Source organism: Elephas maximus, chromosome 17 (genome assembly GCF_024166365.1).
Source record: "Elephas maximus indicus isolate mEleMax1 chromosome 17, mEleMax1 primary haplotype, whole genome shotgun sequence".
Lineage (NCBI taxonomy): Eukaryota > Metazoa > Chordata > Mammalia > Proboscidea > Elephantidae > Elephas > Elephas maximus.
Genome location: NC_064835.1, coordinates 72,876,482 through 72,895,813, shown reverse-complemented (window position 1 = coordinate 72,895,813; position 19,332 = coordinate 72,876,482). Strand labels below are relative to the sequence as shown.

At 34.8% G+C, this 19,332-nt stretch overlaps 1 protein-coding gene across 11 annotated transcripts in view; it reads right to left on the bottom strand.

Annotated features, from left to right (window-relative positions):
• VPS54 (VPS54 subunit of GARP complex) overlaps nucleotides 1–19,332 on the bottom strand; it is a 106,184-nt gene that overhangs the window by 51,449 nt on the left and 35,403 nt on the right. For all 11 annotated transcript variants that reach the window (XR_007513705.1, XM_049857574.1, XM_049857573.1 and 8 more), the window contains 4 exons: nucleotides 18,560–18,638; nucleotides 15,777–15,811; nucleotides 13,346–13,477; nucleotides 9,168–9,553 (listed from right to left, as the gene is read on the bottom strand). Coding sequence is in view for 10 of the 11 variants with exons in the window: in XM_049857574.1 (XP_049713531.1) it covers nucleotides 9,168–9,553; nucleotides 13,346–13,477; nucleotides 15,777–15,811; nucleotides 18,560–18,638 (632 nt within the window). In the remaining variant the exon portion in view is untranslated. The remainder of the gene's footprint in view (nucleotides 1–9,167; nucleotides 9,554–13,345; nucleotides 13,478–15,776; nucleotides 15,812–18,559; nucleotides 18,639–19,332) is intronic.

Below are 19,332 nucleotides of genomic sequence, written 5' to 3'. Positions count from 1 at the left end.
TGCGACCTTTTAGATAGACCCATTGTTCTTCTTTTAAAAACATCTGGTAAGTAGGCGTAGTTATAATTTTGAAACAAATCTGATAAGTGAAATAATTCGTAAGTTTGCATTTTGCATAGTGAAAATCATATTTCTTACAACTAATTAGAAGACTAATAAGGTTCTCATAAATGGTACCAACATCTCACAATAAACTTATTTAGAACATTTCCACTAGCATAAACTAAAACATTGCCATAAGGGGAATATGGCAGTATCCAGCAAAATTACAGAGGCAATTACCGTTAGACCTAGGAATTCTACTTCTTGGAATTTGTCCCAAAGGAACACTGACAAAAATGCAAAAGAACATCTGTATATTGCAGCATTGTTTATAATTGCAAAGGAATGGAAACAATCCAAATGCTGACCAATAGGGGACTAGTTGAATAATCATGACATATTTTTAAATAGACACTATACATTTTTAAAAGAATTGAGGAATACTTCTACACACTGCTATAGAGCAGTGTTTCTCAACCTTTATTCCATTATTGTCCCCCTGAGGAGTCTTTTTAGAATTTTTTTCTTCTAATCACACCTGCCCCCATGAAATTTTAATACCACATAAATAAGACAATAATACTGTATATCTGCTTATGTACTCTGGCCCTTTGGAAGGCCACAAACCACTATAATATCCAAGATTTTTTCGCCTTGGGGTGATGTTCTCTGTTGACAATGCATGCTGTAGAATGATCTCCAGGACATACTGTAAACTGAAAACAGCAAGGTGGAGAAAAGTACGTATAGTATGCTTATCTAGGACAAGGGACAGACAGACATAAATACAAGTATATAAACTAAAACTTTTTTTAAAAAGGTGATTTATAGAGAGAGGGAGGGAGGGAAAGTGTGAAGAAGACCAGGATAGACGCCAAATTTCTTTGAATATTCCTTGGTTTATAGATTTGACTGTGGAACCACGTAACTACTTAACACAGTTATAAAATTAAATTTTTAAAAAGTAATCCTTAAATAACCAATGCAAATTAAACAAATGAACCTGTGTATCAAGTTGGTGACAAAAACCACACAGAGGAATTATTTCAAGTGACTTTAAAACATAATGATCAACTATTCATCCCACATGGAATATCTTTTTTTTTTTTTTTTTTAGTGAAAATATACACAGCGAAACCTACTCTCATTCCATTTCCTAGACACAATGATTAGTGACACTGGTAACATTCTTCGTATTTTATCAACATTCTCATTATTTCTGTTCTATTTGTTTCACTCCCATTAACTTAAACTCCATGCCTCCCAACCTTCTCGTCTATGCTTTAAAATAGCTGTGGACCATTTGGTCTTATACAGGTAATTTTTTAAAAAGAACTCTATCTTACTTATTGCCACATGGTATCTATCTTAAGGAAAAATTCTATACTGCTTTTTAAGTAATAATATTGTTAGTTCCAACAGCATTCTGTGTGTACTGCAGAATAAAACAAATGAGCGGTTATGTTGGTATCATTAGGAACCACAATTTTCAGTCTGGATTAAAGGAGACACATAGAGAAGTCTGAAGAAGTAAAGGTCCTCTAGTATTGAATTTAAATGGGAAAAAATTTTTTTTTTTTTCTTTAGAACACCAGAAAGTATTTTCTAGCTCTGACCATTACAAAGGCCTAAAAATGTTGACCAACCCCAGTAGTAAGGCACACCTCTGATACCCAGACTGAGATCTCTAAATATCATTTCCTACTAAAAGTAATTAGGGCTTCTTAGAGAAATTGCTGGGACAAGTCTGGGACAGAAAATAAATAATGTGAACATCTTGTCATAATACAAAGTAAGAAAACTATCAATGACTACTTATGGAATCAGGTCAAAAGGATTCAAGAACGAACCTGAGCAGGGTCCTTCAAGAGCCAGGACAATTTGAACATCTATAAAAACAGCAAAGAACTTAAATACTTCAAATACATATAAATCCATGAGTTTATAATCACGTGAAGCGAAAAAAGGCCTCATTAGTCACCTTTGGAGTATGCTACATTTTCAATTCATTATTTTGAAAATTGCTAAATAAAAGGAAAGAATCCGGAGTTTAACGTGCCCATCCTTTTAAGAACTGTCTTTTGGTATAGCCAAATAAGTGTTATGGAGAAACTTTATAAAAATATTACAGCTAATAAATGAAGACAGAAGTATAGAATTAGAATATCACAATTTACAACACTTAATGAAATGATACATCTAGGCAATGATCATCAAATGGCTGCTGTTAGTATAAAAGAGAACCAAACATATGCGTTCTGACTGAAACACACACCACCACCTATTAGATGGAGCCCTGGTGGTGCAGTGGTTAAGAGCTCGGCTGCTAATCAAAAGTTCAGCATTCAAAGCCACCAGTCACTCCTTGGAAACCCTATGGGGACATTCTACTCTGTCCGATAGGGTCGATACGAGTCGGAATCAACTCAACAGCAACAAGCTTTACCTATTAGGCGCTCCTGCCCAAAAGTAAAACTTATATCTGATCAAGCCTTTAACTCTAGCTACCAATTTTTTACCAATTTGTCGAAAATATAAGCCAAAGAGGAACATGTTAAGCAAGGGGAAGCAGTCAGCAAAATTTACTCTGAGAAGTTCTACAAGACAAATAACCCAATTTCTTCAATAAATTCCTTGAAAGAGAGAAAATGTGAAGAAGTGGGAAACTATACATTAAAAAACACTTAAGCAATATCAACCAATTGCAATGTATGGATGTTACTTGGATCCTGATTCCAACAAGTCCATTGTAAAAAAGAATTATGAGACAAACAGGGAAATTTGAACACTGACTGGCCATTTAAAAATCTGAATGATACTGAAATTCTGATCTATCAGAGATACCTAAAGAAATATTTATAGATGAAATGAAACAATGTTTGAAATCTGTTTCAAAATAATCCAGGAGTAGGTAGAAGGAGACAAAGTTGGCCATGTTGGTAGCTCATGGGTGATACACAGTTTACCCAGGCTCATACAATTCTCTTCATATAATTACTTTCCTTTTGTGTATGGTTTAAATTTTTGAAAATAAAAAGTTAAAAAACACAGAGCAACAGGGTAGGGTATAAATTTACACATATCTTCAACACTGGTTCTCAATTTTTATGAAGATCACAGATTCCTTTTTATTGCAGACTGCAGGCAAACATTCAGAGCCGAAAAGTATAAACTTACAGCAGAAACTTTTTTCTAACTTTTACCATGTGAATCCTTAATAAAAACCAAACCCATTTCCGCCTAGTAGATTCTGACTCATCTCGACTCTATCGGACAGAGTAGAACTGCCCCATGGGTTTTCCAAGGAGTGGCTTCTGGATTCAAACTCCTGATTCAAACTCAGCAGCCGATATCTTAACCATTGCACCACCAGGGCTCTGAATTCTTCAACAAATAACAACGAATACTCTTCAACAAATCACAACAAAGAATTATGGTGGGAAGTCCATACGATTGCATTCCCTGGTGTCTGGGCATCAAAATAATAAAACTCCCTGTCATTTCAGCATAACTTAAATGTGAGGTTCTATTTGACCTCAGATAACTGTTAAATAACTGAGTAGCTTCATTTTTATGCATCCTTAAATATCACAATTTTAAAGTCTGATTAGTAAAGAAAAATGGATATGAACCTCAATACTAACATAAAATTATTATTACGTAATCACAGGTATCTGATAATATATGTGTGTGTACATATATATGAATTCTTTAAAACAAATCCTTAAATGTACCTCCAGAATGTTCTACAAGATATACCTATTCATCTTTGCTCTAATTGTTTGTTTGTTTTTTAAATATTCTTGCCTATTTTGAAAATTGTTGTTGCCACTGGGTCAATTCTGACTCACGGAGACCCACGCGTGCAGAGCAGAACTGCTCCATAGGGCTTTCAAAGCTGTGGCCTTTCAGTAGCAGAGCGCAGGCCTGTCTTCCGAGATGCCTCTGAATAGGTTAGTAGTCAGGCGCTTAGCCATTAGTGCCACCCAGAGAACCACTTTTAAAACAGACTCAATAATAATGGCATAACCATTATTACTAAACTTATCAAAATATTTAATATTTAACAGCAAATAAATCTGCTACCAGTTCACTTAAAAAGTACGTAGCTTAATGATCACATCGAGTAATTTAGAGTGATCAAGGAAACCTACTGCAAAGACAAATAGCTAAAATACTATTTTCTGAAAAAGCAGTTAGGTCCATATATCCAGCTAAGTAAATGTGGACAATTCCAATACTTACTATTTTATATGCCTCAATTTTATATTAATTTGGATTTTCTAAAACTATATGTCCACTCCAGTGACCCTTTGTGCTGCCTTTATCAGAGAAATTTGTATATCAATAAACTCTACAGTAATACCAGCTTCATCAAATAGCAGAAACTATGATCTCCTAGATTCATCCCAGGATATACAATGTGTGTATTTTCTTACTATAATATTTTGAAGGTCAAATTAAAGATTATTTCAGGATCAAAAAATACCTTTTGATACTTCCAATAATAAAAATCCCTTAAATGGAATCCCAAGGTGGCCACCAATTACATGAAACCACAATAAGCTGGAACCTGTAAGTAACTCTGAATGTTTTTTATTTTTTCTTTCTAAAGGAAAAAAGCATACGACTAGAAACCTAGTTTCGTTAATTTTATCCTAAAATCAATTACGATGGTAGGTCCTGGCTCAGCAAACCTACTACTCAATTGTCCACAGTTTTAACATTTATAGCGCTGTATAATGAGCACTAATGTTCCAAGTAATCTATCTGAGGCCCTGTGAGATCCTCTATTAAATATATTAAAAAGCATAGGCTCTAGGGTCAGGTGAGACCTGGGTTGAATCCTGACTCCACTGCTTTATAACTTGTTTTACGGCCTGGAGTAAGTTATCTAAGACTTTGCCTCAGTTTCCTTACCTGTAAGAATGAGGATAAGATTATCTATCTCATGGTTTTTGAGGGGTGAAATCAAATAATATACACAACATGCTTAGCAGGGTGCCTGCTAGATAGTACCAAAGTATTCAATAAATGTTCGGGGGAGGTGGGCAGGGTGGTGGTAGTAGTAGCAGTAGAAAATAATAAGGAAAGAAGATTAACATGATGGTAAAAACTGAGTGTCTACATAAATGTTTACAATAAGAAAGTTCGATTAACAGCACTACATCTCTGAATTTCAAGGTAACTAAAGCTTCTTATATCGAAATCTGCAAGATATCAAGGCTTAAATGTTTTCTTAAGCCCATAGTAAGACTTCTGTATTATATCTTCTTAACAAGCATTTGAATGTAATTAACCTCAGCAACATTTAGAGTGAAATTAGTATTACTGTTGTTAGGTATCATTGACTCGATTTCAACTCATAGCAATACCACATGACAGAGTAGGGCTGTCCCACGGAGTTTTCTAGGCTGTAACCTTTATGGAAGCAGATTTGATAGGTCTTTCTCCTGCAGAGCCGTTGGGTGGGTTTGAGCCGCCAACCTTTTGGTTTTAGCAGCCAAGTACTTAACCGTTGCACCATCCGGGCTCCTTAAATTAGTATAGATCACACAAATTATATATATTGTTTCACTTATTATCATTCATTTTTATTGCTAATAGCAGAATTTTCATAAGTAATGATCAAAAATATTTACGTCCTGATAATTCAAACTGCCCAATTTTGCAACAATTTAGGCAGTAAAATCATTTAAAAGATTCAGAGATTACACAATCAGCAAAAGTACAACAGATTCATTTTAATAATCTCTGTACTAATATACAGAATTACGCAATGAGCCAAAATTTCCCGTTGTGTAAATTACTCCCTGGGTTCAGAACAGATGATCAAACATTGGGGTTTCTACATTAATATTAGATAGGTTGTAGCCCTAACATATTAACTAGAACCCTCTTTGAATACAGATAAGACGTTTTAGTTGAAAATTTTGTTTTCAAAAGAATAAAATTATGTACAAAGATGTTATGACTTTGATTCCAAATCCTGAAAAACAGACCATGCAACAGTCACTATAAGCCAGGGTTCTCATCCTGGTACATGGAGAATCACCTAGAGAGCTTTAAAGACGTACAGATGCTCCGGCTCTAGCCTCTAGGGAGAATGAATTAACTGGAATAGGTGGAGTGCAGAATATATTTTTCAAAGCTCTTCTGGGGGTACTAACATGCAGCCAGGATTGAGAACCACAGTTATATATAAACTATAATGGCTCACTGGGGACAATGGTTATGGAAATTTTAAACAAAAAAGAAAGAAAATGGTACAAAGCATCAAGATACATTTGGTAATACCTTGGATAACTCACAGATTCCAGAAACATTTATTAATGTGTGTGTATGATATAGTTCTTGCCCAAGACATTTAAATTCTAATAGAAAACAAACAATAAAACAGCAGAATACTGTGAAATTTCATTAGTGTATAAACAAAGAGCTCTGGGAGTTCAGAAGTCACAGACAAAGTTTATACAGAAAATAAAGGTCAAAAAATTACAAAAATAATGATTAAGAAAAGAAACTATACATCATCATGTACTACCACCGACTAGAAAAATATGCTACATTGTTAGATTGATAGTATGCTAAAAGGTGGTACACAAACTATGAAAATTGTATTTAAATAAATAGAGATTTAAGTTTGTACTGATTTGACTATTACAAGACTTTGGTTTGAAAGTTTAAGGAATACAAAGTGCATTATCACCAAAAGCAAAATTTGGACTAAGATCCATAAAAGACTATTAAAGCAATTCAACAGAACTCTGGATGTTCTACTGAGAGAAAGAGTTCTTATTCTAAGACTCTATGCTTTCTAAGTCCCATAAAAATTACTAAAATCTGGTCTCTGGTATGAAAAAGAGAGATAGAGAGTAATGTACGAAATTTGAGCACAATATCTGTTATCTCCTACTGGGACAATCTAACCATTTTAATAAAGTAAGGAGAACACAGTTTACACCATAGTAAAGGGACTCATAATATCCATTATCCTGACTGATCAGACCAAAGAACCTGCAAGGTTCAAAATTCTTATGTTTCCAAACAAAGTTAAATGGCCTTAAAAATGTCCATGAAGCCATACAAGTAACTAATGTTGATAATTGACAACTTTATAACAAAAGAAAAGATAAAGTCAAGAAAATAAATCATCAGGTAGGATTTGACAGAAACTAAATTTTAAAAAACTAGGTTACAGTATGCCAGCCTTACACTATTTCAAGTACAGGTCAGTATTCTTCCTTGATTAGAAAAACATTTTCATTTAGAGTACTCTTGTCTCTGAAAATTATTTGCAGAAGAAGATGTTTATCATAAGTCAGTAACTCGACAGTCTCTGATACCAGACTTTTACAGTTATACCCATAATGACACTCACACGTGATAAGCAACTTTGCAGAAGATGTTTCACATGAAGAATAAATACTCTTCGCACACGTGTAGGTTCTAAAAGGAAACACTGGCGGCATAGTGATTAAGGGCTACGGCTGCTAACCAAAAGGTTGGCAGTTCGACTGCACCAGGCGCTTTTTGGAAATCTTATGTGGCAGTTCTATTCTGTCCTATAGGGTCATTATGAGTCGAAATCACCTCGGCGGCAATGGGTTTGGTTTTTTGTTTTAGTTTTAGGTTGTAAAATAATAACAGTAGAAAGAGGCTTGAGCAAAATGTAGATAATCAGAACAATTTGGAAGTCTTAAAAAACCATATCCACTTTTTTATGAAGAACGTTTTGTTGAGTTAAGGTACATGCAAAAAAAGTAAGGTTGAAGCTAAAGGTAAATTCTTCTGTGGGCTCAGGATAAATACAGGATGATAAATTTTTCATTCTGTCTTGCAATAAATCAAACTATTAGGAATAAATATACAACTGTTCTTAAAATTCTTTTCAGATAGCTTTGGATAAATATACCTTTCATCAATATTATTAGGCATAAACTTATGAATCAAGGAAACAAAAAACAAGTTAAAAAAAAACTGCATGACCTTTGGGGAAAAAATACAACCATTTTAGTGAATATATATAAACCACACACACCCACACATTTGAAAAGGATGTGAAATATTTAAAATTTCAAAGGTGAAAAGGAAATTAAAAATCATTTCATCACCCTGGGATCCATGTTGTTATTGTTGTATGCCCTCCAGTTGATTCTAACTCATAAGGATCCTACAGTAACTTCCCTGGAGTATGCAAAGTATCCATTAAGTTACTGGATGGAGCCCTGGTTGTGCAATAGTCAAGCTTTCAGATGCTAACCAAAAGTTCAAATCCACCAGCTGATCCTTGGAAACCCAACAAGGGTAGTTCTACTTTGTCCTATATGGTTGCTAGCAGTCGGAATCAACTCAGTGGCAATGGGTTTGGCTTTTGGTCTTTTAACATACTGAATACATCTTGTATAAAACTTTGTAGTCACTTAGTAAGTACAAGGTTTGGATGAGTTTCCCAATAGGTAGGAACTTCCACACGAATGCTGCTAGCCTGCTTAACTGAATGAAATGCAGATGGCCTACAATCGGTCCATACATAAATTAAACATTTTTTTACATGATTTCACATAAAATAACTATAGGTAAAATGAATAAGGTAATTTACTTTCTTGAAGGTATTTTTAAAATAGCAACTTAGAGAAATTGAGTTTTTTTTCCATTTCCATACAGAATTTCTTGCAGTGTGATAAAAAAAAAAACTACAAGTCAGAAATAAATTTTATTAATTGTTAAATTTAAAACCCACCAGAGGGCTTTCTAAATAAACTTAGTTTTCAATATACTGGCATTCCTCTCTCCACCTTGATCTATCATCTTGACATAAAACTGTTTCAACATTTTCAAAATGTTGTCATTTCCAAAGCTGTAAACTAGTCTTCCATTTACTTCATCTACTAAAAATAGACGCTTACCTATCCAAATGTCTCTATAAATATCATTCCTTATATTTTTTGTCTTGCTAATACTAAAATACCAGAATAATATTACTAAACAGATTAATCTGGAAGGAAAAAAAACCCACTTAACTTTGAATACATTCCCACTTCTTTAGCTAACATTACACACTAAGATTTATCCTTTAAGAAACATTCTAACATTATTTCTAATGGCTTACTTAATGGACATACCGGAAACTGTGAATGCCCTGAAGTTCCTGTTGTAGAACCTCTTGTGTTGTTGCTATTAAGTCCAACGCTCCAACAAATTCAGAAGTAGATAACAACACCTGTACAGTAGGCTGAGTCTGGTGTACAGTGGCCATTAACTTCAGTTTATTGTACACTTTAACACAATTATTTCTGGTAAGTGCCAGTCTTAAAATGTGTAGTGATCCTTCACACATTACTTTATCAATCTGTGCAATTTTATCTCGAAGCATTTTTACAGCCTGGGAAGTTTTCTTGAGGTAGTCCTGCAATTCGTGTTGAGAGGTCATTGCATGAAAAAATGCTTCTGAACGCAGAGAGATCTGGTGAGCAATGTTTACTTCCACTATATCCAGATAATGGCTCAGCTTAAAAGGGAAGGAAAAAAAAAAATCATGGAGTATTATACGATACCTTCCTTGACTACCCAGATAATTGTGAAAATGCAAATAATAAAAGATTTCCACATATATTTTCAATTCCATTGTGTGAATTAATTGTTTGATTGTGGGATCCTGAAAACTGGGCAAAACAAAATGGAAGAGAGATGAAAGGTGCAACCTAAAGATTAATAAATGGAAGATAAGACAAAAGGGTAAAAGAAAGAAGGTGGTTTACCTTCTTTCTTTGCTTGCCATTACCACCCCCCAAACACCAGCAACTTTCTAGAAAGTTAAGAGTACCCCACAGCCATCTCAGATTATAATTCTAGTTTCAGAAATTCTAGTATCTGAGAGATAATGACCTCCTTAGCCCCCACACATCATAAGCATCACCATTATCTGACTAAAATATGATTACAGTTACTTGACCTCCCCCTTTTATGGTACTATGTGGTAGTTACTGGTATTTTACATACTCTCATTTTCTAATTTTAGTGATTTTAGAAAACAAGTATTATTATTATTCTCGTTTTACAGATAAGGAAGCTGAGACTCAGAGACATTAAATAACTTTAATAAAAGCATATGGTTAGTAAGTGGCAAAACTAAAATTTGAACCCAGGTTTCCCTAAACTCAAAAGCTGAAGTTCTCTCTACTAAAAAAACCAAAAAACCAAACCCATTGCCTTTGAGTTGATTCTGACTCATGGCGACCCTATAGGACAGGGTAGAACTGCCCCACAGAGTTTCCCAGGAGCGCCTGGGGGATTCAAACTGTCAACCTTTTGGTTAGCAGCTGGAGCACTTAACCACTACGTGACCAGGGTTTCCTCTACTATACTACTATGGTGCCTCAAGATGCTAACGAAAAAACAAACCAAACCCAGTGCCATCGAGTCGATTCCGACTCAAAATCCTAAAGAATCAGAAAAGAAAGATTGGTGGTCCAGTCACAAATTAGAGATGTACTAGAATTCATTTGGACTTTTTTTTCCAAGGCTGCTTATTTCACATTTCAAGAACTGATTATTTTATTGATTTGTAAAATCCCCAAGTATTTTCCTCTTAAAAAGATTAACAAAATGCCTTTAAGAATCAGTTCACATATATTTTATTTGTAACACTACCAAGATTAGTTCTTATGGTAATATACCCTTAAAATGATTTCTAATTTCAAATGTGAACTTCTAAAATTTGATTTTTTTCTTCCTAACTGCATATGCCTTTTGACTACATTATCCTTCTCACTTTTTTACTTTTAGATTTTTCACACTTTAGCTCATATGCATTATCTCTGAATATCCTGGGAGAATTCATAGTGTTAAAGGGTTAATAAACTGCCAACATTTAAGACCTTAAATACCCTGCAAGTAGAAGAGACTATTTGCTCATCAAGTCTGTTTGCTTAAAACCACGTAGGATAGTACATATTTTCAGTAACATTCCCTTTATAACCTATTATGGTATCTAATCTATAGCACCTAATCTATCATAATATCTAACAGAACAAGAAATTGTTTCACGGTTTAAATCTTTCCGTTTATGACGTCTGTTCTTATTTTTTTCATCTTCAATATAGCTGTTTAATAAGTTACCTAAAAAGCATAAGGGCACAAGGTACACAGGTGGATTGCAGGCTAAAGTGGATTCAATTCTCAGAATTGCAAACAGAATGGCTAAGTCCTTTTGGACAGTGCTATTCAGAGTGTGGTTTATATACTGGCTGCCAGTCTGAACTATTTGTTAACCAGTTCATGATAAAATAAGGAAGGAATTTTGCTATTATGTAAATCAACTTATATCACTAAGGACCCCAAAAACCCATTGCCTTCGAGTCGATTCCAACTCACGGCAATCCTATAAGACACAGCAGAACTACCCCCACGCGGTTTCCAAGGCTGTAAATCTTTATGATAGCAGACCGCCACATCTTTCTCCCACAGAGCGGCTGGTGGGTTCCAACTGCCAACCTTTCAGTTAATAGTGAGCACTTAACCAATGCACCACCAGGGCTCCTTATCACTAAACACACTGCATTTTTTTCCCCACAGACATTCTTGATGAAGGAAGCAGTGCAATGATTTACATTCTGGCACAAGCTCCTGATTTTACTGTAGATCAGCATTTTAGGTAGCAAAAAAAAAAAATTTTTTTTTTATGATAGCACAGTGGTGCAGTGGTTAAGCATTTGGCTGCTAACCAAAAGGTCTGCACTTCGAACCTGCCAGCTGCTCCTTGGAAACCCTAAGGGGCAGTTCTACCCCATTCTTTAGAGTCACTATGAGTCAGAATTGACTTGACAGCAATGGGTTCTTTTTTTTTTTTTTAAGATAGCATACAAATTTCTCTATTCTTAATTGCAGCATCCTCTCTCTTTTAAACCAACAAGATAAACCAGTCATTTATTATCATAAACTGACTTTGAAAGTGCACTCTTGGAATCCTGGTTTCTAATCCTAGTCTAGGAATATAACAGGACGAAAGAGTGTCAGAATGTAAATGTAACAAACCTGACTCTGCAATTTACATATAATGTAATTTTAAAAAGCTCCATTTCTTTAGTCACACTTTAAACATTCAGCATGAGAAAAGCATTCTATTTAAATTTCAAAGATTTCTGGAACTTATGAATATTCCATTGACCTAGTGTTTTCTTAAAAGGCATAATATTTTCAAAAAAAAAGTGTCTGTATAGATAGATGAGATTTTTTATTGGCTTTGCTGTTTTTCTTTTTTAAGGTATTATTCTACTATGGTGAATACCTGGAATGCGAAAAAACAAAACCTCTGGAAGCAAGTCCGTGTCATTGTGTCAGTAAACAGATTATTTTTCAACAGCTTTATGAATTTGTTCTACTTAAGGGAAACCTTTACAGGTGAAAATGCTGCCAAAAAGAAAAGTGAGTTCTTCATTTTCAACTGTGAGAAAAGGAATACTCATTGACTCTTTTCCCACATGTCTTCTCCTCTCCTCCCAAAGCCTCTCCTTTTTTCGCTATTATTGAGGAGAACTGCACCTAATTTATTGAACAGTCTTCCTGAGACAAGCTTTCAGACTGCCAAAAGATGTCACTGGAGTATAACAAAACATTTTCTTTTTATTTTAAGAACCATACTCAATGCTAGAAAAGCTCTAAACTGAGTGCTGAGAAAGGGCAGAGATCAAAGGTCTTCACTTCCTATTCAAGTTTTAAAAGATTCTTGGTATGTGAGTTATGTTTAAAGTCCCAAATTTTAAATGACTTTGAAGATCTTGACCTCCGAAATATAGAACATTATTAAATTCAGAGAACTGCTGACTAATGACATGCAGAAGATTAGGCTTTGCAAAGATAAAAATCACGGGATTTTTGCTTCAAAATAATCATCCTTACTATGTGAAAATGAGAAAAAAATAGTACCTTATGATTGATTGGTTTTCTGTGCTTTAAACCATAAAGAATATAAAAGTGTTTGATCTACAATGGAATAGTTTGGGATAAAATGTGAAGCAATTAATTGTGTTATTTAATATATCCTTCCAACTAAAATTCCATCAACTGCTGTTCTTGATTAGAAGCACTCAAACAAGCTTTCAGCAGCACAATTTATATGCCATTGAAACAAAATGCCATTCCTGTATTTGTTAACAATTCAAAGGTTTATAATTATCAATAACAATAAAAATGAAAATAAAAAAAGGAGAGCTTACTAAACTACCTAAATCTGAACCCGTACTAACAGTGCCGCTTAATCAGAATAAAGTTTTCTACATGGGAAAAGTCAAAGAAAAATTACCTTTTCTTGAAGCAACTTTGAGGAAGCTGCATCGCGGTTTCCTTTCCCACCAGCAGTATTAAAATGAGACCATGGTAAAACTGAATTAAAAGTTAAGGAATCGTCCAAGGCAAAATCTGGTTTCATAAAAATCTATTAAAAAAATGCATTTCTCTCAATTAGAAAAACATTTTCTTTACATCCACTGCCCCTTCTAACAACATAAGATCATTAAACAAAAAGTAAGTTGGATCTGAAGTATGAACAGCAAAAGCAAGTGACAGTGTGCTGTTTCCACAAAGATCTGTATTTAAAAAAATATAAACAATATTTCACCAAGCTTATAATACTCATGAAAGATAGAAACATGTTATTTTTGCCTTTACAAATGGAGGTGATCATTCCATTACTACTCGCTCAAACTTATCAATGCAGTCCCACTGGGGACACACCAAGGGAGATATCACACTTATCCTAAAGATTTCCATATTATTTCCCATTGGATACTGGCCTTCAAAAAATGCCAAATATCATCTTCCCTATATTTATATTTTCTCCTGCTCAAAATTCTTTCTAAATTTGTTTGTTCAGATTATACATAAATTACATTTTAAAACCAAAACAAGTTCAATTTTATGAAGAGACTACTCCTTCTCCCTTATATACCACATCCAGCTAGGTAGTAAGTGCTACCCTTTCTATTTCCTAAACAGTTCTTGAATCCCCTCTCTCCTCTATCTCCACAACAGCTCATCAGTTCAGTTCTTTAACATTTCTGGATTATTGTAAATAACCACCTTACTGATGTCCTTCCCCAATCTACTTCCTGGACTGCTGTCAGAGATACCCTTCTAAACGCCAAGTATAACTGTGTAACTTCCTTGTTTAAAACTCAATAGATGTCCGTGACCCACAAACCAAACTCCTTAGAATGGCATCCCAAATCCTTTAGTTTTTCAGACCTCACCTAACTCTGCAGCTTTGTATCTTGGCCACTCCCACTATTTACATATTACACTCTAGCAATACTCAATTATCTTGCATACTACTCTTATACTTAAGTATCTTTACACATGTTTTTGTACATTCTCCTACCTTCCTGGAGAATATGCTCAACCAAAAGGGTGTATGTGTCTCTGTGTCTCATAGATGCTAAATCACTCTGGCCTTTGAACATAAATATACCAAAGTTTTTTTTTTTTATATACCAGGTATACTTAATTATTTAACTCATACTTTAGAGAAATTACTTATTTAATATGCATATTTCCCCAGAAACTACATGTTCCTGGAAGGTTGAATTTAGTTTACTTATCTTTGTATCCCCAGAACCTAGGACAGGGTCTGAAACATGGTTTCATTAATTTCTATGCTATATTTCATTACATTTGCTGATTCATTTCACTTATATCCAAAAATAAGTATGAACATGGATAGGAAAAACTAGGGACATGAGAAAATTTATATAATTATAAATTACATAATTTATCTGATTATAAATTATAATACCTTGCTTTGGCATTATAACTAAAAAAAAACCAAAAAGCACTGATTAATTCGATAAATATTTACTGATTGCTAGGCACTGAGCAAGAGACAAAGTAAATTATTACACATGTCCTAATCTGAAAAATCTTCAATCCAAGAGATGTGATAAAATATGTATATAAGTATTCTATAAGGGGAAGAGCGAAAATGCCTTAAAAGAGGGGTCTAGATAAAATCTATGCAAATTCAGGGAAGAGGCCAATTACCTTCAGTTGGGAGAATCAAGAAGGTATTCACGTAAAGTTGCCATTTTAGCAAAAGACTAGAGAATTAGATATGAGAAGATGAGGAAAAAGTCTTCCAGGCTGAAACCACAGCGCAAGTAAAGCATGGAGACAGGAAAAAGCAGCTTGGCTGAAGTAAAGAACGTATGAAGATTAGGAGGCAAAAGTTAAGAGTGTGACTACTGATGGAAGTCTAGTAATTAGGAACTTAAATGACAGTTTGAATTTTATTTTGTAGAAATCAAAGAACATAAAAAAAAGATCACCTCCCTCTCCCTTTTAGTCTCTTTCTTTCTTCTTTTTCTCACCCTAAAGAACAATCGTCACAGGCCTCTTTGAGAATCTGATGAGTGCGATACTCTCCCCAGAAAAAAAATATATCTATTACACATATTTACACAATTTTTCATACAAAGAAAATATCTGTTAACAATCTGAAGGGGTGGTAAGAGCAAAAAAAATCTGTTTTAGAATGAAGAGACTTAAAACTATTTCTAGTGTTTCATGATGAAGAAGAGATCAATGATACAAACAGAAAGAGGGGAAAGGTGATGCAACAAAGTTTCAGCAGAGGTAAGGTGGCCAAAATGTCAGAAAGCAGCCAAATGAAAGCTTCTTCCAAGGCAAAATTAAAGATCAAATATTAAAAAGCAGTGTTTTCATATTTTAAGCTTTTTTACCTTAGGTACTTGCTCCAGATCTGTCCTGGATTTATCTATGAAAAAAGTAAAAGAGAAAATATGATTTTTTAGACTTGCTTTCATTTTACGTCCATAAAATATATTTTTACAGATTTAATATTGTACTGGGTCAAATCAAATAAAATTTCTTCCCTCAACAAGTGTATACGAAGTATCTATTACATGCCTAATGTTTAGGCAAAGCACTGAATATGACATACACTTCAAATAATTTTAATCCACTGTACAGCTGCAACATAACAGCCATATACATTTCAAATCTTTTTTAAGTGGACACAGAAAACCTGATGCTATTTTATTAAGTTTTGGTGAGATTAAGTTCGGCACGATGCAAACCTAACATATGAATTAAATTCTAAAATAAAAATGCTCTATTTTATTGTTCAAAATATCCACCTTCTCATCCAGAATTTCTTATAGTCACAGACTGCTTTTATATACTATATTAAACAAAATAGAAGACTTTTCTCCTTAGACATCTTAGCTTATATCACCTACAAAGTTATCTGCAACAAATGGTTAATGAGCCTGGCTGCTAACCAAAAGGTTGGTGGTTTCAGGTCCACCCAGAGGCACTTCACAGTAAAGCCTGGCAATCCACCTCCGAGAAATCAACCTCTGAAAACCCTACAGAGTACAGTTTACACTCTGACATGCGGGGTCACGACGAGTTGGAGTCAACTCAACAGCAACTGCTTCCAAAACTAACCTTTCTGCACTTGGATTCTATTTCCTCCTGCCTCTTCTTTGACTTTGCTCCCTCAATTACCCCCAAAATCTTTCTGCAACCTACTCCTTCTGCTAGTTCTTTCCTCTCTGCATATAAACATGCTCAGTTCTCAGTTCTCTTGAAATAAAGAAAGAAAAGGAGAGACAGAGAAAATGAGAAAAAATATAAAAACCCAGGGCAAGGACTAAACTGAGAAAAGAGAGGCACCTAGGATGAAAAATTTAAGGAAGCACTCTCAGGGCTGTGCGAGTGCCTCTCTTGCCTCATCTAGTTCTGGCCCTGGAAAAAAAGCATCTTTCCGCTCTGTTCCCTCTAGCCAATACCCGATTTCAAATCTTCAAGTGACGTCCACACTTGTAGTCTCCAATTCTTTCTCTTGTACTCACTCCTTAATACATAGTATTAAGGCTTCTATAACCACCTCTCAAGTGTAAATGCTCTCCTTAAGTGAAAATCTCTTAGTTGGCCCTCCTCTCTCTCTTGCCACTTCTTCTTAGTCTCCTTTACAGGTACCTCATTTTCTACCTGCCCCTTAAGTGTGACAGCTTTCTAAGGTTCTAACATCATTCCTCTCCTCACTATTCACATCCTCCCTGGGTGATCCCATCCATGCCCTTGGATTCAACTACCATCTCTATGTCTACCGCACAGATATCTCCAGCCCAGATCTCCTTCCTGAGCTCCAGATTGTCTGCTAGACATTTTCTTCTCTGCAAACCTCTAACTAAAGTTGTCGTTATTGTTGGGTGCCGTCGAGTCGGTTCCGACTCGTAGTGACCCTAGGCACAACAGAACAAAACTGCCCGTTCCTGCACCATCCTTACAATCGTTGTTATGCTTGAGCCCATTATTGCAGCCACTGTGTCAATCCACCTCGTTGAGGGTCTTCCTCTTTTCCGCTGACCCCGTACTTTGCCAAGCATGATGTCCTTCTCCAGAGACTGATCCCTCCTGACAACATGTCCAAAGTATATTCAATATTCTTCACCAACACCACAATTCAAAGGCATCAATTCTTCTTCAATGAAAGTAGCCTCCATTGACTCTAAAATTCTTCCTATATGCCCTTCTCACTGAATTGCACCTTTAACCTAGCCAGTTGTCCAAGCCAGACACCTGGGAGTCATATTTGAATCATCTTACTCTATTACCAATCCTACTGAACACCAAAATCTGTGCCTCAATTTCTGAATATCACTTAAAGACCCAGTTTCTTCTATACCTCCATTGTAATTCTTATTGGGCCACATCCTTTCTCACTTCTATTATTGCCATAGCCTCCAACTGTCTCCTTGCCTCCAATGTCCCACAGCTGATTATTCACAACTGCTTCCACAATGAATGTATAATCATAAATCTGATCACATCTGCTAAAAAATCTTCTGAAGCTCTCTACTGCCTTTGGAAAAAAGTAAAATTTCTCAGCATATGTACAAGGCTCCTCAGGATCTAAGCCTTGCCTATTTCTTCAGCCTCATCTCTTGCTCGCAGTAGAGCCAACATACTGAACTCTTGCAGTTCCTTGAGCTGTGTTCTCTCTTGATTCTATAGCTTTGTACAAATAGTTCCCTTTTCCTGGAGTACCTTTTCCCTCATAAATCTTTTGAGCTAGCTACTTGCAGACACACTCAACATCAGGAAGCCTTCTAAGGCTACGTTAGGAGTGCCACTTAATATGCAATGCTGCAATTGCTGGTTTATTTATTTAAACTTAGAAGATCATCAACTCCTTAGGACAGGGACTATTTCTTCTTCATCTATTTTTAAGCTACAAGAAAATTTCCTAATACCCAGATGTTCAATAAATATTTGTTGAAAAATAACACTACAATCAGACATAAGTTCTCTTTTAAAAGCTTTTAGAAATGATTATGAACATAGGTTATTAAATTTTTAATAAAAATAAAAATTATAGCTATGACAGCAAATGAAGTCCCAAAACTGCTTTTCATTAATATTTCTGCTATGTTTTATTATCTACAAAAAATATTTCTGCTATGTTTTATTATCTACAAAAAGCACATATTCATACCATGAGTATGTAAGAGAGTCCTGTCAAAGGTATCTTTAGGAGGACAAATATTCTTGCATCTCTCATGAATCTTCTCTCTCTAATAAAAATACAATTAAGTAAATAATGTGAGCAACACTATATGGCATTGAGTATGCAAAGCATCAAAATATTTCACAACAGAGTATCAGAATATGCCTAATTAGTTCTGTAATCTTTAACATGAATCACTAGCTTTTTTAATTGAAATAAAAATAGCAAGGGTGTTTAATAAATCAAATACCATTATAACATATATATATACCATCTATTTACTTATACTTATCCCTTCTTTTGTAATTACAATAGTATCTTCATGAATTTAGAATGTAGTGAGAAAGCAAATGGAAAATGCTTATTTAAATATCAGAAATCAGTTAAGAGAATAAAGCTTTTAAATGATAGAAGAAAACTTGAAAATCTATATGCCTAAGACAGAAATTAGTTATTGATACTTTTCCTGATTTAAAAAACACACATACACACACACAAATCCCATTCTGATTTTGGATTAGACAACCACTGACGACATTGTTATCTTCTCAGAGACTCCATGGGTAGAACATCTAGGAAAGTGGCAAGGAGGACGGTAACGAAAAGAAAAACACTGGGCTAGAAGTGTTCAGGGTTCTGCTAAGAGTTTTGTCTAATAGGGCTCATTCCTTTTCAAGGATTTTATGACCTAGTCTTGCATTTTTTTCCCGATAAGCTTTAGTATCTTTTTTTGCTTTGTTCATAAATTGGTATTTTTAATA